Below are 21,544 nucleotides of genomic sequence, written 5' to 3' on the forward strand. Positions count from 1 at the left end.
GTCTGTCTGCTCCGTTTGCTCTGAATTACTTGCTAATGTAGACATAGCTTACATCCTGTTTCTGACCCTGGAAACAATTTGCTCCAGTTTTACTGTAATAAATCTTAGAAAGTTGGCATAAAGAAAAGCATGGAAATTATCCATGCACACCTGTACAGTATTTTTTTCTCAAGTCCAGAGATCACACAAACTTTGGAAACAAACGGGTTATCCAGAACAAAGATAAAAATTAAATTAAAGGATTTTGGTTTATTGTCATAAAATACAGTGTACCATGTTTTCTTCCTGGCAAATTCTTGTTTTTTCTTTAAGTTATGTTTAACACAATCTGCAGTTCTAAGAACATGGAATAATGGATTATTATCATCCTGACTTTAAAAGCTAGGATGAAATATAAAGTGGGATAAATCCTTGCTGTTAACAACTGTCAGGTATGATTTTGCCTCAAGCTGCAAGGTGCCCAAAATATTCCTACTATACATGTGAATGTGTCGATAGAAGAACATTGCCTTTGTAATTTATCTCAGCAGCATTGATGCATGTCACTAGATACCTGACTCTTCTCTATCTTTAAGAGGCAATATAAAGTATACAGGTTATTAATAGATACGTTTCACAGAAAGGTCTCTATTTTCTGGTTTTTGGTCTTAAGCTGTGTCTACATGCCCTGGCTGCAGCTATATCGGCAGAAAGATTACCTCCCTGGCCATCTGGAGTTGTACGTCACTTCTCTGGTGGAGAATACCACCCTTCCGGTCTGTTGGCTAAGGGGTTCAGGCGAACCTGCCTGCTTTTTCCAATCAAAATGGTAGAAAAAATTTGGTCGAAAATACTATCTTGTTGTGATGGGTGTGGATTTAGAAGCAGTTCAGCAGGTCATTCTGAAGGAGCCAGTAACTTCTTATGAGGAGAGGTAGGGCTGTCTAGGGGTTACAATCTTTTCAGCCAGTGTTATCTTCAGCCAAGAAAGGACATGGGAATACAGCTTTACTGCATAATCAGTGTAATATAGTTAATATAGATTTGCCTGTTATTAGAAAAAATCTGTAAGCTAAAATGACTTACAATCCTATTTATAATGTAACTCTGAATAAGTTTTCTCAAACTAGACTTAGGAAAATTAGTCTTCTAACTCATTATGGCATAGTATTGACTTACCAAATTCTAACAGTTGTAAACTCTAGGGAAATTACTTTTGAAGTCGAATTAATGGTTGAAGTTTCATAGACATTTACTATGAATAATAAATTTACTTAGCATTTATACTTGAACATTTCTGTTAAGTTTCATTGGTTTCTGTGCAACTTGTTAGATAGCTACAGAATCCAATTAGACTGCAACTTGACCCTGAAGTGTAATATATTATGATCAGTTTTTAAAAAATTGCCCATTCACTGGAAATAAACATTTGGTCCTTTCATAATATTTTTAACCATTATAGTCTCAACATACTAGGTGTGGTAAGAAAGTCACCATAGAGCTAATATGTGCATTAAATGTCATGGGTTAAACTAAAGATATGGAGAAAACAAATGAAGCAGTGATTCCTAAATTAGAACTGCATCATCTTGTAAAAAGTCATTGTTTATGCCAATATCTCCAGGTGTCAGCTGAATTATTAATGCAAAATCATTCTTTCACCATAGCAGCATCTGGCAGATACTCTCTCTGCTTCTAAGACGACTGAGTTTATGAAAGTGATGTCCATGCAGGAAGTTTTTCTTATTTTTCTTCTATATCTATTTGGTAATTTATTAAATATAATTAAAACAGAATAATTTTCTAGAACTGACTTCTTCTAAGCTCAATAAGGACCTCTGTTATGGCACTGTGTGTAAGAGGAGGTGAGTGTGCTACTCCCAGAGTAGATGTATTCAGTTATTCCAGTGTTTGCAGGAGTAGCCTCCTAGTACTTACTAGCACAGGACATTTTGGAGTACTGTTTCTTATTTAAACTAAATAAATATTGATATATAATGGGATTACAAAACCAAAATGTATTGGAAAACTAAGGAAGGCTGATAGAAATGTAAGATTATTAAATACATTTAGGAGATATTTCAGTTAATTTGGAACATGGTGATTTGAAAAAATTCTAAAATACTGAGTTTCTCTAATCACAATATTAGAAACAACTATTGGTTTACTCAGGTTTTAAATGTTCATATGTTATGGAGATTAAGCATTTTAAAAGATGATGCAGTTGTAATTTTCAAAGATACCCCATCCCTGTAGACTTATCTTTCTAGGTGGTATGTGTTGAAATTATAAAATATAAAACATTGCTTCTAATTTACATGTAAATTTTGAGTATATCCCTTCAAATCAATTAATTAACTGAAATGGCACCAAAGAGTTATCAGAGAGAAACCAGCTATATTTAACCTCAACCTAAGCGGTTACGTTGCCTACAGTAATAAAAGTATCTCATTTATTTTTAATTGCTTAAATGAATGCAAGTATTTTCTCCTCTGTAAAATTTCTAATTTATCACTTCTGATGTTGGAGCTGTATTTTATCAGGACCTTTTTTCCCCTGATAGCTCAGCCATGTTTTAAATTTTGAAGACTGCACTGCAGCTAAACAAATCATCAATAATAGTAGTCACTTCACCTTGTCATGGCATCTGTCCCATCTCCAAGTGTGTTGAAATCAGCCACAGCCATTAAAACACAGACAATAACTACAATATTCCCATTTATCAAAGAAATGTTTTAGATTATAATTGTTTTAAATTAAAAAGTAAATTATATTATTATAGCTTGTAGTTACTTATAGTTCCAGAAACCTTAGAAATGGGATCTCTCACAACACCTAGATCCGTGACAGGATTTCAGTAGCAACTTATTTGTGTAACTGTATTAAAATAATTATTGGGCCATAAGTAGAAATTAGGACCCTGTATAAGTCATGTTAAATAGCAGTATGTAGCCTTTCCTTCTTACAATATATTAAAGAAAACTTTTCCTAAGATAAGGTGGAAAATGTATACTAAACTACGTGTATATGTGTGTATATGTGTCTAAATCCACACACATATGCAGACCTTTTAGGATTTCAGCTCAAAAGTACATGATGTCATTTTTGAACAGAATTAGTGTACTCATTATATTTTAATCTGATAGATGCCAGAAAAAATATTTTCTTTTTTATAAGGAGAGCTAAAAAGTTACTTTATCTATGAAGCTGAACTCTTGAATTTATTATTGAAAAAAAAAATTGCTTAGCTTTATTCTTACAAAACAGTGCAGGAATGTAGTCATTTTTATCAAGGAAAAGTGGGAATAAAGTAAGTGTGGGTATATTGAACTGAGATATCTTAAAGTGTCTTAGCATTTTAAATGCCTAGCCACAAGCTAATATTGAGAGATTCTCTGACTGAAATGCTCTGTATGTGGTTACAGGCCCTTTCAAGGGATTTTCCTGTCACTGTTGTACATTCGGTAGATAACCTTTCCTTACTAAACACATATTTCTTTTCTTTATTTAGCTGGTTGGGGTTTTTTTTCAGCTGGCACATGTGAAAATCTAAACATCAAGGAGCTTCAAGTAGTCTAATACTAGTTTCCATAAGTACTAAAAAAAAAAAAAAAGGTTTCTCTCTTGAGGAACTGATAAGTAGAGATTAGAGAGAAAAGATAAAATGGGAAAATGAGAGTGTTGAGAATACAAAAGACAAGACACAGGAATATTGCAGAACTAAAGGTATTTTATAAGTTTGATGTGAAGCTAGACAAAGCACAGTGGGACATATTTCAAATGTGAAATTCAATCAGCAGTTTCTTTTTTGATTGCAAACTGTACTTAGGAATTTTCAGTTAATTACCATGCTTAATTCTGAAAATATAGATCAAAATTCATAAACTTATTTGAAGAGTAAATTTTAAATTTGAAATTACACATGAAATTTCTTTGAACAGTATCTTAAGCAGTTTAACTGCAGAATCTTGAATTTTATACGGATATCATGTATAAATATCATCAATAATTAATGCTAAAAATTTTTGCCATGAATATTAAACTTAATGCTTAAAATCTTACACTAGGCTCTTTCTGATAATGTTCCAGAGGAAGCAGTTGTGGAGAGCCAACTATCCCACACTGCTGTACTCTGATAATCTTGCATTGTCATCTTAAATTTCTGCTCCTGTGTTGTGTTGGAGACATGCACTGAATTAGATAGATCTCAAGCCTAACTGAGGGTAATAATTTAAGACATTACATTGTTTTTACTGTTTTAAAAGAGTAATGGCAAGACATCTACTCCATATGTTTTTCATATTTTTTTCATACTGTAATACTTTGGTGCATATTTTGAAAAGGAAGAAGTATGTGTAGAATAGCAAGCACTTCAGAAATTATCTCTTTCAGTAATGGTAGATGGCATATCATTTGCAGCATTACCTCTGTACGTGTCTGCTACATTGGGTTCTGAGCAATAGGAAGAGGTCGGCCACAAAACCTTCCAATTAAAGTGTGATTTCCAGCTACATCCAAGAGTCGCCTCTTTCCCTATGAAGTTACATGGTCTCACAAGTTATAAAAGATTTATATCCAGTTTGATTACTTTGAAGAATCCTGGGTTTTGTACAGAGTGTAATACTGCTTATTATACAGTACACCCTATCTGCTCTGACACATTTTTGCAGCATAGACAATACATGAATTTAATTAGCTTTAAAATATTTTTAGACAAAACGTAGAAGGATTTGTGTGTACAGAGAAAACAGTTGCCTATGGATGTGTTTGTTGTCAGCATTCACATGGGAATTATTTTGCTGTCATATTTCATATTCTTATTTATTACATATCTATTTGTATTATACCTCAATATCCTCTTTATCCTTCTTTTTTTTTTTTTTTTTTAGATTCATAACCAATACCCCACAGAGTTTGAGTTCAATCAATATTATCTGAAGTTTCTGGCTTTTCATCACATATCAAATCGATTTAAAACCTTTCTTCTGGATTCAGACTATGAAAGACTAGAACATGGTATGTGTGATGTTTGTTTATTGCATATTGGTTTTGTAGTTGTTGGTATTTTTCTTCTCAATATTTGGTCTACAAAAATTTGCCTGGTTTGAGATAGTCCAGTAGTTGCATGGTGATGATGTAATGAATTCCATTTCAGAAATATAAAGGTAAATGGAGGTGAAGAACATGTAGAGTTTTCTGAATGAATAATTCCCAAGCCATGCCACTGATGAGACTAAGAGAAAATGGAAGAAATTAGTGCCATGCCTCAGGGTTTTTTTAGCAATTTATCCACATGGTTCAGTTTGCCCTACTAAACCTTATTTTAACAGAAACAAAGTCCTTCGGAATCCTTCAGGGAGTGCATGAGGTTTCAGGAAAGGAAAGCCTTTCTATCTATTATCTCTCACTTTTTTCTCTTGCATTCTCTTCAATGTTTCTCTTCTCTTATATTTCCTGTTTAGTCCTTCTATCATGTGCAACCTTACCGGTTCAAAGGCCTTACCTACCCTCAGACCCCTCTTAATAAGACTTCACAACCATAGTTGAGGCTGTTCTTGGAACTTGTTCACTAAGCAAAACACTTAAGTACCCTGAATTTCACTGTTTCGTGGGGTGTTTCTCATGGCATGTGGTCAATTTTAATGCTTTTCTTCAAAACAGTAGTAACTGTGGAACAGACTAAACTTGAGCAACCATTTTATTTAAACAAAAATAGTTAATTTCCATTATTTACCTTCATTTGAACAAAAGCAAGGAGTTGGAGTTAATGACCTGATGTGGTTCCTTCCAACCTGGATCGTTACACGTTCTACAATTGGGAAGGGTAGTTTGCTTTCAAATACCATTTAATGCAATATAAAATCCTGTTTCCAGTAGTCTTTGGATAAACTATATGTCCTTCCATAGTCATTTCAGATAGCACAAATCTATGGCTAACTTATTTACATTAGCCTGATTCGATTTTCCTGAAATGAGTTAGCAAGTAATTTCAGGGTGCAGCTGGTCCAGCAGATTGGAAGGGCTGGTGACCTTAGGTAGTGGGGGGCAGAATCAGTTAGTAGAGCTTAGTGATCTGCTGAATCAGTATAGCTGCAGGCAGAAAGGGACATAAATACACTCAAGTATTTCAGTAAATTTCAGAACAGGTTTATAAGTACAACACTACTGAATATTTTTTCATGAAAATTGATGTTCTACCAATTTGTGGCAGAGTGGCAGTTGCAAAGCATAGCAGTTGTTTCATCAAATACAATCTCTTGTTGCAATGGCATTTGATAGTAGGTTTTACTATACATTTAGTCTGTGAAATTCCTTTTAGCTATGCTTTAGTGTTTGTTATGGATTATCATAAAGCTCTCTTTTTGCTGCTTTTATTTTCCCTAGGGACATTGTTTGAAGATAAAGGAGATAAACATGCCAAAAAAGGAATTTGTATTTGGGAATGTATTGAAAAGATGCACAAAAGGAGCCCTATTTTCTTCAATTACCTTTATGCCCCTGCTGAAATAGAGGTATGATTTAAAAAAAAAACAAAAACAAAAACAAATACCCCCCCCCAAAAAAAAAAAAAAAACCCAAAAACCAGGTAGTTTGTTATTTTGAATGATTCCTTGCATACATTTTGATATCTTATTTGTTCTCAACTGAATTAAGCATTTGGCAAAGTTGGCCCGCCTTGATTGATTGGAGTAGTGTCTCACAGGCTTATATTCTCAGTCATCTTAGTTATGGAAATGTCATTTAAAGGGCCAAATTCTGGAACATGTATTGACGCATCCTGCTGAGGTAAATGAGGATCTTTCTTTGATTTCATTTAATTGTATGAATGATTATAAAAATGATCCTAAAGTTTGCACAGATTGTTTAAAAAAAATTACATACTGCAAACCACAGGGGAAATGAGTTTAGAGTTGTAATGGGATACATTTCATAACATTCTGATTGAATCCCATTATCTATATCACTGTCTCATATGATAATGAATGTCCACCAGATTACACTGTGTCTTGAATAATTATATAAAGTTCACAATACACCATTACAGAATTCTGCAATAGCCAGGGAAGAAGCATTCAAGTAAGGTGCGTGCTAACTGAAGGTCTACCTTATTTTTTAAAAGAAAAAAAATATAATACAAAGTGATCTGTTTTAAACTATTCTGAAAGACCTACAGTCCCTGGCTGCCTACCTCATATTACTGTGATTCTTTCCAAGTGGTGTGTCCACCTACATTATACAGCCTGTCTCTTTTCTCTGATGGTAAACAGTCGGATATTCTGCTGAGAAAAATTGAAGGGTGATTGCTATTGAGTGCCTTTTGTATGTTTAACAGGAGACACAAAGACTGTGAGGGTACCAACTGCATATGGTGAATTAGAGTTCTTGGTCAGCACCTGGTTTAGTAGAAAGATAAAAGGGAGCAGTGTATTCCCAAAGCTAGTATTAGTTTTAGGTTTTGATCTAACTGAACCAATATCTTGCTGTGGAAATTATCAAACTGCATAACTACATAACTACTCACCCTGTACAATATACTGTTCAATTTAGACTAATCTAGAAAATACAAATTTTGCATTGTAAGTCTGAAACTCAAAGACTTTTTCTGTCATTATAATAAGGCTTTTTTTCAAATAGGCACTGAAACCAAATGTAAATATGTCCAGCCTCAAAAAGTGGGATTATTATGTAGAAGAGATTTTGGCTACTGGTCCTTCCTATGATTGGACCATGGTAACTGCAAAATGCAGTGCTTCAGAGGAAACCGACCAAACAGATGGTTCACTCTCCCAGACGAAAAGGAAAATAGTATGGCCATGTTATGATGATGTTAAAAAAATACAACCTGATGCCATCAGCAGCCTTTTAAATGTAAGTACATCTGTTACATGGAACAATAAGTTTTCTTATGCTCATGAAATTCATATTTACTTTTTATTTAAGTTATTGCCTTATAGAAATAGTTATTAAAAGGATCATGATAGATGTCAAAACAGGTATTTAGTAAAATTGACTGTTTGATCTTGAAAAGTGGTGTAGGTCTGGGAATCAGTCAGGCTTCCTGCAAAGTTTATGTTGTTCTGAATGAACACTTTTCTGGAAGTACAGTTTAATAGTATTTAATAACTATGAGAAAGCCAGTCATGGATTTGTTTTTTTCACTGTCATTTTTAAATAATAGGGTAGGGAGCATAATACATTTTTAGGTTGCCTTTTATAAGAAATGCAGGAACAATTTGGGCAAGTGTTGAATCTAGATTTCTTGTCCTCTTTCTACTCAGTTTAAAGTAGGTGTGCAGTAAAATGACAAAGACCCAGATTTCCAGACAGATCAGAAAACAGAGTCTGGCAGATTTGTGTTACAAAGCAGGTTATACAAATATAAACAGAACATCTTGGCCCAAATTTCTCAGAAAAGCTTTCCTGAATGCTCTTAGTTTATTCATGTTTGGTAGGACTGAACTCATAAATTTAGATTCTTCAGAATATTTTGGTACTTGTCATAGATGCTTGATTTTGGCTTTTTCTTGTTTGGGCTCGTGTAGGCTGCTTAGGTTTTGTTCTTTCTTCACTAGAAGATGAAAAAGGATCCCATTATCATGGTAATTGTTGTAGTTATTTAGAATGATTTAACATCTGTTTTTTCTTAAATGTTTGTTGTTTGATTATAATTAATTAACAGTCCTAATATTTAGATTATAATCTCCATTGATAGCTCAGGAAAATGACAAGGGCATTTTTTACTTCCTGGAGCTATTGTTTCAAGCCACATGCATATTCAGATACACATCACTACGTACAGTTTTTTATTTTGAAAACTATTTGCATACTTTACCTTATATTAAAGCTAGGATTGTGGACTAATATTGCAATGCTGGAAAATTGAGATATGCTGTGGGTTCCCAAACTCCCCCAAATCAAGAATGATTTTTAGTAAAGTCTTAAGGCAGGAAGTTTCTGAATGGATTTGAGAACTTGAAGATAGACTTGCTTTTGCTAGAGTGTTAGCTTTTTTCTGGAACATTCCTCAAATTTCTTTTGGTCCACTCCTTCCAATCATAATTGATCAAACACATGAACAATGCCCAATTAAAAAAAAATCACTTGCAAAAGTCCCCTTGACTCAGGATAGCCAGAACTTCTCAGATCTTATAATTTCACAAATGCAAAGCAAGAGCAATCTCTCAGCAGGGGTCTTATCAGGGATTGTTTAGCAAAAAACCAGAGAGCTTTCGTATCAGGTAACTAGAGGCCAGAAATACATCAGGAATATAGCAACAATGTTCTGCATTTCTTCCTGGGGTAGATGCCAAACTATCCATATCCACAACTGTGAGAATCTGCCATATAACAGGGAAATTAGCCATATTATATTCCAAAGATATGTGGGTCAGGTTTTATAGAGTTTAAATGTTATTTGTGAATTAGATTATAGTAATAAAAGATAGCACTGGAGAGGAACATTTGGAAATCTTTGAAGAGGTTGTGTAAAGGTTACAAAAATATTCTAAGTTTAAAAAGCAAAGTGAACTTTTTTTTAAAACAAGTTGTTAATTTAGGGCTATTGCTGATGTAGGACAAAGACCTCTCTTTAATCATAAATCCATTGAGAATGTGTTGGTATCCAAAAAAATGTTTGAACTGAGACCATATTTAGCAATGGTAAATTATTAGGGAAGATTGATTCTCCTTTAGTTTATAATGATATGCCCAAATTTGTTTGTTCTAAAGATACTTTTCAGTTGAAAACTAGATATTGCTCTTCAGGATATAAAGCTGAAACAGAGAAGTTATTGAGTGTCTTAACTCAGAATTTTCCTTGGTAGAAAGTGGTGCTCTTCTATTAAGAGCAAAAGGTGTAATTTTTTAGCAGGAAATGTTCTAATGTGTTTGGGTACATAACAATCCACCTCCAACCAGATGTGTGTGATGGCTTTATGGTTTCCATAAATCCTTATGTTTATGAGTTCTAGAAAGTTAACCAATCTGCACATTTCATTCATTTAGTCCTAAATGAAGCCTTTAAAGACTGCAGATAATAAAATGCATTTTAACACACACATTTCTGTAGAAGGCTTCTCAGTTCACTTCTACCACATCAGAGGCAGACAATATATATGACCTAGGTTGTTCAAATCTTAAATTCCCAAAAGTATACTTTGGAAACATAAATGTTCAAAAGTAACTCCAAACAGAAGCGCTTCCCTTTAAGACCATTTTTGATGGCCTTTCTGCATGATAGAAATCAGAAACAAGGTGCCAATAGTAAGAGTAACTACCCATCCATTTTTAAAGAAAATGAAAGGTAATTGTGAAACAGCACACCTATTGCCTCTGTTTTCTCTTTCAGAGATTAGTTGCAAATAGTTTTAAAATAATTTCTCCATTTTAAAAAGTTAGATTTCTCCACAAAACTCAAAACCAACTCATTTGACAGGAAGTTTGAAGTTCCTGCTGCTTCTTTCTTGTAAGCACTTGCTTTCCTTGCTTGTAAAATTCAGTGAAATTATACCACAGTGTAGCACATCCAAGAACCATGTCTTCAGTACAAGTTAAAGTTCTGGGTTAAACATTTCCCATAAAGACTAGCTCTTGAAATGATCCTCTGACATGAGTATGTTGTGATACATTCAAATGAGCTAACTTAGCTGAGCGATGGTCAACAAAGGGAAGTGCAAAGTCCTGCACCTGTGGAGGAACAGCCCCATACACCAGTGTATGCTGGGAGTGCCCAGCTGGAAAACAGCTTTGCAGAAAGGGCCCTGGGTGTCCTGGGGAACAGCAAGCTGACTGTGATCCAACAGCGTGCCCTTGCAGCAATGATGGCTAGTGGTATCCTAGTTTAGATTAGGAGTGTTGCCTGCAGGTTGAGGGAGGTGATCCTTTCTCTCTACTTAGCCCTGCTAAGGCCAAACCTGGAGTACTGTGCCCAGTTTCGGCTCCCCAGTACAAGAGAGAGATGGGGCTACCAGAGAGAGTCCAGCAAATGGCCATGAGGATGATTAAGGTTCTGGAGTCTCTCTCATATGAGGAAAGGCTGAGATAGTTGGGACTGTTTAGCCTGCAGAAGAGAAGGCTCAGAGGGGTATCTTATCAATGCATGTAGATATCTGAAGAGAAGGTGTAAAGAAGATGGAGCCAAACTCTTTTCAGTGGTGCCCAGTGACAGGACCTGAGGCAATCAGCACAAAGTGAAACACAGGAAGTTATGTGTGAACATCAGGAAACACTTTTTCACTGTGAGTGACTGAGCACTGGCAGAGATTGCCCAGAGAGGTTGTGGAGTCTCCATCCTTGGAGATACTCAGAAATTATCTGGACACTGTCCTGGGCAACTGGCCCTAGGTGACCCTGCTACAGCAGGGGGGTTGGATCATACAACCTCCAGAGGCCACTTCCAACCTCACCTTCTGTGATATATGCCTGGTTGCTGGTTGTATTAGAGGTAGTAATCTACTAATATTTCAGTGAAAATGCAAGTCAAATCCTTGAGGGCAGACACATCTCCAGTGTTTCCCACTAATTTGCTAATGTTCCTAAAAAAGTATTCAGTCCCCATAATTCATTGGGAGTGGTTCATATTCCAGTACTTTTAAGAATTGTGAGAGATGAACCTATGAATAACCAGCAAAACAATACAAATAACACTTCTTATTGTGAGCTGATTTATAACTTTAGGTTATGTGCCAAAAAGACTGATCCATCAAAGTGGACCCTGAACCAAAAAGCTTATTCCAAATATTGAAAAACTAGTCATATACAACTTTTTGCACACACAAGTCTGAACACTTGACAGAAGCAGCAATTCAATCACTGGATACACGTTCAACATCTTTCCATTTGTAGTGAAAGTCTCAGAAGCTTTCTAGCCCAGGAGTTGAAGAGGAAATACTGACAAGGAAGGACTTCCAAAACAGGGTGCTCTGCCAAAGTCAAGACAGTTCACCAGTGTAGGGCTTTATCCAGATTGTTTTGTGTGTGCACATTGTGGGTACGAAGGAGGTGATCAGTCTCCAGTTCTGGAGTGTCTGCAGAGTTAACTCCTGTCTGTACCATTCAAATATTACAAAGCAGATTACTTAACAGATACACCTTTTGAAAGGCACAGTAGTGCTAATTGCTTGTAATTACTGATTTCAGGAAATGGATATTCATACACTTGTATTTGTTACAACCTTTCATTTTATACTTATTGACTTATGCTTCCATAAGTCTGGGCAACAGGAGATGAACCAGAAAGATAAATTTAAGGAATTTTTCTTTCAAGGAAATGCAGCTCTTCATTGTCCATTCCACATATGGAAGGAAAAAAATCTGACTATTTCAGTAAAATTTAAAACTGAGGGAGCAAGAGTAAATCTTAGTGATTTATTGCCCTGTAAGTTTTTTTACATGGGGTTTATTAAAGGAGAATTTATTCCTAAGTTTTCAAGTCATATATATGAGATTGTTGAAAGTTTTTCATTTTAAGTTCTGGAAGGACTACTCATTGTGGAGCCAAAAAAGAAGGAATGTGACCCAGTTGCTAAGTAACGAGTTTCAGTTACTTCCAGATTCTGCAGAGACTCATACTCAGAAATCAAGACTAGAGCAGAAAGAGAATGATCAGATTAAAACCTGACTAACTTTTAGCACTAAAGAGCTTGTATCCTTTTGCAGCGATTTGGAAAGCCTTTTACATAAAGTCTGTGGTAAATTGATTCAGTCGTATGTATCCCATGAGGAAGCGTTTCACACTCAGCACTTTGAAAGAGGAACAAGTAATCTAGAGAAGCCTTTAGCCTGGCTTGTGTTCACCATTTCTTATTGTTGTATCTACCTATGAAGATACTCCAGACAAAACTATTCTGGTTTTATTTTTTGGCAGGAAGAGAGTCCCATAATATTTAATGTATATGTGGCTTTCAACTACCTACAGTATTTAAAACCTCTGGTTTGATACTTGCTGTTAAGCCAGATTTCTTATATTTAGTTTTACTTTTGAGTTTTCTGATGTACCTTCAGCAGGGAAGAGTTTGTAGAAATATTTTGTTCCTGTTACACTGTCAAATACTGGTTTTTTTATGTTCACATCAGAGTTCAAAATTTAGTTCAGGAGCTAATTTCCTGGTCAAAATGTTTTCTTACCTTAAAAATATAGTAATTTTCTTGTAAGTCTTTCAATCAGTAACAATATTCTAAAAGACCAATAGGAGTTGGAGAATATTATGAAATCTACTTTAATCATTTGGTACAGTAGAAGTAAATAAAGTCAGAGACTTACTGTCTCTGCTTTAAAAATAAATGTCTTGGGTTTTAGTTGGCTTTTATATAGCATGGGAATTCTCTGTCCTATGGCAATTTTTTGTTCCATCATCAATTCTTAATTGGATTTGTAAAATTGAGTTTTTAATTTGATTTCATTAAGAATCAGATTTTCATAACAATATAGTTGTTGAAAGTAAATCTATGGAAAGGAAGCATGACAAGGAATATTGACCACACATCAGAGTAATGACAAACGTAACAATGAGTGTTCACAAGCATAAATTAATGAAATTTCCTCTTTTTACTTAACTTTGCATGCACTGTCTTATTAACAGGAAATAACCCTAACTGGAGGTTATCAACATAGGTCATATTCCCAGATTCCACAACAAGAACATGTTGTTACAGTTTGGCATCCAAATTGAATAAATCTTTCTGTTTCATTTCCTTCTTTTATTACAGCTTTGTATCACATTTTATAAACCAGCGTAAATGTTAATATTGGCAATGCACAATGTTGGTGTCACAGCACAGAATTTATTCTTTGTAAATATTTTTATAAAATATAGCCTATCCTTATCATTGTCATGTTTCTATTATGGCAATTGGTGTTGAATTTTGTGCGTTCAGGAGAACTGGCAGAGAACTGAAAGCACAGTGGCTCCTCCAACCTTTGACACGCAAGGAGAACGACATGGCTGATGCTGTACTTCGTTCCCTTTGACTCCTGAGTCTGGTTGATTTCAGTTCATAGCTGGTTTGACAGAGGTTTTTGAACTTTACTGAGCAACATGGCCTAAAAGTTCCCTGTGTAAAAATACTGACTAGAAAATGGTTGTATAAAATAATTGCCAGGAAGTGATCAGTTAAAAATGTTTATCCTTAAGAAAACTCTTGTTTGTTTCAGGAAATCGAAAGGTTGGAAAGTAAATTAAATCAGAGCCCAGAAAGGTGGCAGCTTTTGTGGGAAAGGGTCAAAATGAATCTAAAGGATGAAAACAGACAAGACAATGTAAGTACTAAAAGAGCTTATCCAATAGAATAATTTCATTCCTGCTGTATCGGCTACCTGGGGCACTGACAAAAATCACTGTGTTTCTTGGAGTAAAATACTGCTTTTGAAAAATTTAGTATGTTGTTCTAACCCATGATACTGGCTCTGTATTTCTGCATGAAGAAACATATATTTATACTTGTGCTATTTATCTAATTGCTTTTCCAGAGTAGATTAAGGCATACAGGCAAAATGAGCATGAGCATTTTACTAATACAGAAATACATTACTTTATATATTTAAAAGATTCTTGAAGTACAAAAAAAGCTCAGTTCCTGAAAGCACCCAAAAGGACATCACAGATTTTCAGAGATGAGTAAAGATATTTCCATGTCTAAATGGAATTTTGGAATTTTAGATTCTAATAAAGGTAGGAAGTGTTCGTGCCTGTGTTTCCAATTCTTGACTACAGTAAAAAGAATAACTGACAACATAGATATTTTCTAAGTCAACAGCTGCCTCTTTGCTATCTACATGCATGAGGAAGAATGCTAGATACTGCTTTTTGTGAGCTTTCCCTATAAACTTGGCACAGTGAGTTACCAGCTCAAGACTGTACCCTAACTGTTCAGTTTCATATGCTTGTTCAGATTTGCCAGCCTCTATGCAATGGTTAGTCCACAGCACTACTTTGTTACTTGTCCTTTGCTCTCAGGAAAGCAATATGCTTTATGTCTGTCAGAGTCATTCAAGTTTACTTTATACCTTAGACAAATTCAAGATGAAAAAAGTTTTATCCTAGCAAAGCAGAGGATTTTAATAAAAAAAAAAAAATTAATTGAATTGGAAACAGAAAAGAAAATGCAAGTAAAAATATACCTGATATCAGTCTGCTGTCCTAGCTGGTTTTTAAGGAGCCTCAGATAAATGCATAGCTAAGGGCCAACCCCAAAGAACTCTATCTCTAGGATGCTGTCATTTAGATTAAGACCAAATTCAGGATCCTTCTTGTCCCCAGGTTATTGAGATTCTCCTAAAATTATTTGGATCTATAAAGTAGCTCCTGGAAACTGCACTCTTTTTCTTCCCTTCCCTTCCCATTATGGAAATTTATTGTATCCAAATGTCTGACTAGTTCTAGATGCTTCTGAGAAAGCAAGGGAAACATTGTTCAGGATTGTCACTGGAATATACAAGGCTTTTCTGAAATACTGATGTCTTACACCATGTGAACCCTTCTGCTTAAGGAAGTCATTGAATTGCCATCCCTCCGACTTCTTTTCTGAGAAAGCACTGAATTGTATTGTGAAGATATTTTGGCCTCATAATAATTCACAACTTACATTTTGTACCACGTATTATCAGTATAATGTTGAGACAGTCCACAATGCAAGACACACTACGTTACTTTTTTTCTTTTATTTTCATCTTTTTTTAGCTCCGGAGACATCCTTCTGGCTCCTCAGGGATGATGTCAGCTAATCTACATTCCTATCAGAAGAGGTCTTTGTTGGAAATACCTGACAGTGGGCTGGGTGAGGAACAGAGTGCAAGCATCTCTCCCTCTAATGGAGTAGATAGAAGAACAACTACGCTATACAATCATTTCACATCAAAGAATGATGAAAACAGGTAAACTGAATAACCATAGAGTATGAACCTTGTATTAGATTAGTACAAGTCTTTGCCTTAGGAAAAAAAAAATAAGTTTTCATATGTGCAGAATGCTTTGCGACTTTTTTTTATTCCTTCTTTGTGGTTTTGATTACATTTAGTTGTCTTGATGGGTAGGCATCTATCTCCTAGCAGTGTCTTTCAATCTTCCCCTTTATATGCACAAGCAAATTGTAGCTGCACAATAATGCATCCAGAGTACTGAAACAGTGTTTATCAGTGTATCACAGTTACCAATAACTAAACTATTGTTTTAAACCCAATTTGGTTTACTGCAGTAAAAGAAGTGTTTGACTATGTATACAGTCATTTGGGGGCTTTTATATATCACCAGTATTCATGTTACAGAATGCCGTCCCAGTTGTATTTTCTGTACCTTTCAGATCTTTCGAAGGTACGCTATACAAAAGAGGAGCTTTACTAAAAGGTTGGAAACCTCGCTGGTTTGTGCTGGATGTGACAAAACACCAGGTAAAACCTTCTCAGATAATGGATGTTTTTATGACTAGTTTGCTGCTTTTTTATTTACTGCGTTTGTATAGATTGATTTTACAAATAATACCAATAATGATTATTTTCAGATGTGATGTGTGTGTTACATCATTATAGACCATATATGTATATTTATCTTGTGTATCTTGTAGCTCATACACTGTTCTGAATGGACAGAGGTGTTTTTAGTATTTTGTTGTCTTTTTAAAACAGTGATAACTGCATAGCATATAATCATAAAAGACTTCTTGGACTGGAAGTCATGCATTATTGTTTGGGCCAAAACATTTTTTTACCTGCTTCATACCTCAGGAAAAAAAAAAGCCAGGTAGTGCCTGAGGACATTTTCTGGGCATTGTGGTATACAAGCAATGCAAGCAATTTTTTAAAGCACTGCTAACTCTAGAATGTCATTAGGCAATTAAGTGGTGACCATAATTTGCCCTTTAATATGACCTCTTTAGTTTCCAAAGCAATTAAAAACTCTTTCTGAGCTAGAGTGTGAAAATCTTGGAAGGTATTTCCTAGAGTGCAGTTGGGATGCTGAGAGCCAATATGGTAACAAATAGCAATACTCCATATATAGGAGTGTTTTAGATTAGTCATAGTGATGTAAATTTAGTTGCAAAATTATTCATAAATATTCTGACATGATTGTACAGCAAGGAGAACTAAAACCAGAGAGGATCTGTTGGTCTAAACATTTTACCCAATTTACAATGTATGCTGGAATTCTGCAGTGGAAATTTGTGGTCTCGTACTTTGAATAACATTGGGTCACCAGGCAGTAGTCTTCATTGAGCCAAATATTCCACACAGCGTGGGTTGTAACCTCTGAGATGCATGTATGCTTTAGTTGAAAAATATTAATTTATTGTAATCAATACACTTAAAAAATATGTAATATAAAGACAGTCATCTTTTAAAATGCTAATTGAGGATTTCTAGATTAGTGTGGTAAAATACCAACAAATGTGCTGATTATAATTATTCTTCCTGATACACAGGAGAAAAGGTTCATTTTGCAGAGAAAAAAACACTTTAACATTTTTCGTATAACCAAATATCCTCCTGAGTATCATAGATGTGGGAGAAATACAGGTCAATCTTAGTTGGAATTCTGTTCTTTGACCTTTGCTATGAAGGTTTGCTTTACTATTTTGCATTGGTTTATGGGATTTATTTATTTATTTATTGAAAAGCAAGTATCAGATTTTCTCTTCTGGAACTTGTTTGCATATTGAAACTCAGTTTACGGAGTGGTTAACATTCATATCAAAGTATCTTTGCGGGGCGGGGGAAGAAAAAGCAAGCTTCATTTAACCACTAAGTGAAGTATAGGAAAATGTGAGTTTTCTATGTAGTTTATAATTATCTAAAATTATACTTAAATTTTTGCTGATCATTTTAAATTCTTGAAATATAGAGAATAAGTGTTCTTTTAACTCCTTGGTGAAGAAAAGCTTTTGTGTTAGTTTCAGTGTAATGAACAGTGACGAGGTGGTTTCTGTTAGAAAAACTGATAAGGAATCTTGAATCCTAAAGACCAGGTTCTGTTTTCATCCTTCACACATCCTCTGCCCAGAAGCAATGCATGACTGAAGTTTCTCTGCTCTGAAACTCTGGTGACAAAATGCTCCTCCCCCATCTCCATGTCTGCACAGGAGCAGATGGTGGAGACTTTGTTATTACCCAGAGATGTCAAACAGAGGACTGGCCAGTTAAGGGCTATCACCAGTCCGACCATTTTGTATATACCAAACCTATGGTTTCTGTCAGTCGTGTCTTAGAAATTTCCCGTGTCTGATGTCCTCAGGCCATAACAATATTTGTGCCTCCCACCCTTACCCCTCCATGCCTCTAAGGTGTATCCAGGAAAAGGGAAGAAGTGGTGAAAGGTCCATCTAAATAGCACATTTGGATTCTTTTTTTTTCTCTTGTGGTGTAGCTGCGATACTATGATTCTGGTGAGGATACAAGCTGTAAGGGACACATAGACCTTGCAGAAGTAGAAACTGTGATTCCTGCTTCTCCAACGATTGGAGCCCCAAAACATGCAAGTGAAAAAGCATTTTTTGATGTAAGTATATCTGGACTCTACTTGATCTTTATGTGAAACTTTCTTTTCTTAGTGTGTTTAACCTACTACTTTTAGTCCTGCTAGAAGGTGTGAGCTAGGAAGGAGCTGTCATGCCAACTCAAGACAAAAAATTTTTGCACAGCTAGCATCTGGCTCTCACTCCCAACAGCAGAAGTTAAAAAAATGTTACATTCTGACCCAATTAGTACATTGAGTATTACAGTTTAAAGTTTGCAAGTTTCTTTTTCTGTTTTGTGTGTTGACTTGTCTATCTTCATGTTCTTGTTTTTCCTTTGCAGTTGAAGACAAATAAACGTGTATATAATTTTTGCGCCCAAGATGCACAGAGTGCTCAACAGTGGATGGATAGGATCCAGAGTTGCATTTCAGATGCTTAGAAAGGAAAAACGTTCCATAATAAAGACATGTTAAAAGCACCTCTTCCTGTAAGAAGCTAAGTTTTGAAATGTTACTGACAGACAACCAGCCATAAAAGTTCATAATATGCTAAAGTTCCTTTTCTGTTTAATAATTATAGCCACTGTAACTGCTATTTTTTTCTGCAGGGAAGACTTTGAAAAATAATAATCCATTTATCCTGAATTTCCACTTCACTACAATTCCTAACTATAAAAGTCGCTGTATTTGCACTATCATCTAATCCTGGTTTTCTTATTTCAGAGCTATTTTGTTAGGAAACCTGTCCAAAGGAAATTGTAGAAATTTTCCCTCCAACAGGAAGTGCATTTTCACTTTATTTATATTTTTAAACAGAATGTTCTTATTTCCAAGCTAGTCATGAATAAGAGGGAACATGTCTACAATTCCTAAAAATAAATAAATAAATGAAGCTTTTGAGTCCAGTGACATATATATCAGGTTGCCAATGTTTATAGACAGTTGATATTTTTAAAGACCAAAAACTGAAATTGCCCAATACCAGACTTTCAAGTGTCTCTCAGTGTGCAGGTCATTCTCTAATCTTGTGCTCTACTGAGTGCTTCCACAATGTTGTTATGGAATTTCAAATTCTAGGGACTATCTGAAGATCACAGCACTTTTATTTTAGATTCTGTTTGCAATTACAATGGGATAAATGAAACAAAACTGGCTGACACTATCCAGGAGAAACAGAAAACAACAGACTAGGAATTCAGTAGAAGAAAGATCTCTTATGTGTGAGTTGTATATGTTAATTTATATGCTGTTCTGCTCACTGTAAAATAAAAAAATAACAAACATGATAATGCACTAAACAATGAAGCAAGCACTTGCACTGAAATCTTTAAAATGCAGACATTTTGCAGGACAGAGGTAAGTTATTTATAGCAGAACAATACTAGGTAGTTAACATTTACAGATATTAAATATGTACATAATCAGGTTTGATGTGTCATGATTTGATACTTTTTAAACATTTTTTGCACATGAATTGGAAGACTGTTTATAGATTTTTACATTTGATAAAATTGTGTTTGTTCAGCTTAAAATCCTGGTGAAACATTTTTAATAGCCCCAAATTAGTAGAAATTTTACAGTCTACAAATAGTGATGACATTGACTAGAATATGTAGGTAATTAAGCCATTGTTTTTATTTTGAAATGTTAATATGTTAAATAGCACACTAATATTACAAAAGGTTTGTATATACGATTCACTATTTTCTCATTTTTCCAGACATTCTGCTTGTAATTTAATGTCAGCCTAACCAAACTGGCTATACTTATAAGATTTTTCAGTTATTAAATTGTTTGTGGTTTTTTTATAACTAATGTATTTTGTCAGAAAGGAACATAAATTTCTCACCACACACAATAGGAAATGCAGCTGTTTTTAATGCAATTGCAATTTCAAAACAAAAATATGAAGGATTTTTCTAGCATTTTTCAATTGACAAATTTCCACCTGTGACAATGGTGTTTGCACATTTGTATTTTTCTTTGTATATGAAGTACTTTTATATGTACTTTGTAAAATACTGATCCTGTTCTTAGGTTATATGAAAATATACATACCACTGCTTATTTTGTAACTAGTTAATTTTAACTCTTGTATGTTATGTGATATATGTATGCTAACCATCTTGTAATAAATATACTTCTTAAGGAAAAGTAAAACCTTTCCTTTTACTGTAAAAGAGAAAAAAGCAAGACCCACATGTTGAAATATTTCCACGGGCACAAGACAAATCCTTATTTACTCTGTATTAAGAATAGTGGGTGTATTAAAAACTATGTGGTCTTTTGTATACTGGTAAATATTCTTACATAAAAGTTGCATTTGAGCATCCTTAACTCAAACACTTGTCAACAGTAACACTAAAGACTAAAGAAATCAGAATTTAAAGCAAACTTATCATTCTAACAAGTCTCAATGTATAGCCTTTACTAAAAGGCTAAATAGGTATAATGTTCATACTAAGTTGTTGAATAATGATGGTAAATATATTTTTTTTAAATCCTGTATGGTATTATAGCATAAATCAGCTGCATACTTTCACCCTGAAAAGTATCTCACTCATATCACCTTATGCAAAAATGATCTAGTTCATAAGAAATTAAATAGAAAAAAATGACAAGGTCTTACTTGAGAATGTTGCATCTGAATTGAATTACTGAGCGTAGCGTGGGATAGCAGAGTTAAAATGGAAAGGGAATGTGTGATGGAGGTAGGGGACCTGTGACAATTCTTGGATGCTGTGGTGCTTAGATGATAAGGTTTGCATATTGAGCTTGGCATGGATGCTAATGTTGCCTTAAATGTTGATCTCAATTTTTAGTGTCTGTATTGATGGAAAATGGACTTGAGCAACTTAACTTAAAAATATCCAAATAAAAGCTGAAATGAGATATGTGATATTTGTGGTGTTTATATAAGGAATATACAAAGGAATGGAAGGCATAGGCTCTTGCTGTGAAGACACAAAGTTTGTAGTGTCCCTGAGGGCCTCTTCTATGCAAAATGAAGATTCAAACAGAGACTTAGAAAATGTGGAGCAGTTAGCATAGCATAAGTTACAGGGTTTGTTGGTGTGTATGAGCTGTGGCAGCAGTAGAGAATTAGGAACAGAGAATTTGCT

At 34.7% G+C, this 21,544-nt stretch overlaps 1 protein-coding gene across 7 annotated transcripts in view; it reads left to right on the forward strand.

The window, feature by feature from the left end:
- Positions 1 to 21,313, forward strand: part of SBF2 (SET binding factor 2) — a 268,358-nt gene extending 247,045 nt beyond the window's left edge. For all 7 annotated transcript variants that reach the window (XM_054826388.1, XM_054826389.1, XM_054826392.1 and 4 more), the window contains 8 exons: positions 4,869 to 4,995; positions 6,364 to 6,491; positions 7,615 to 7,848; positions 14,132 to 14,236; positions 15,657 to 15,850; positions 16,276 to 16,363; positions 18,333 to 18,464; positions 18,764 to 21,313. In XM_054826388.1, coding sequence (XP_054682363.1) covers positions 4,869 to 4,995; positions 6,364 to 6,491; positions 7,615 to 7,848; positions 14,132 to 14,236; positions 15,657 to 15,850; positions 16,276 to 16,363; positions 18,333 to 18,464; positions 18,764 to 18,862 — 1,107 coding nt within the window. In that variant the 3' untranslated portion in view covers positions 18,863 to 21,313. The remainder of the gene's footprint in view (positions 1 to 4,868; positions 4,996 to 6,363; positions 6,492 to 7,614; positions 7,849 to 14,131; positions 14,237 to 15,656; positions 15,851 to 16,275; positions 16,364 to 18,332; positions 18,465 to 18,763) is intronic.
- The last annotated feature ends 231 nt before the right edge of the window (positions 21,314 to 21,544 follow it).

This window comes from Grus americana, chromosome 5, assembly GCF_028858705.1.
Source record: "Grus americana isolate bGruAme1 chromosome 5, bGruAme1.mat, whole genome shotgun sequence".
NCBI lineage: Eukaryota > Metazoa > Chordata > Aves > Gruiformes > Gruidae > Grus > Grus americana.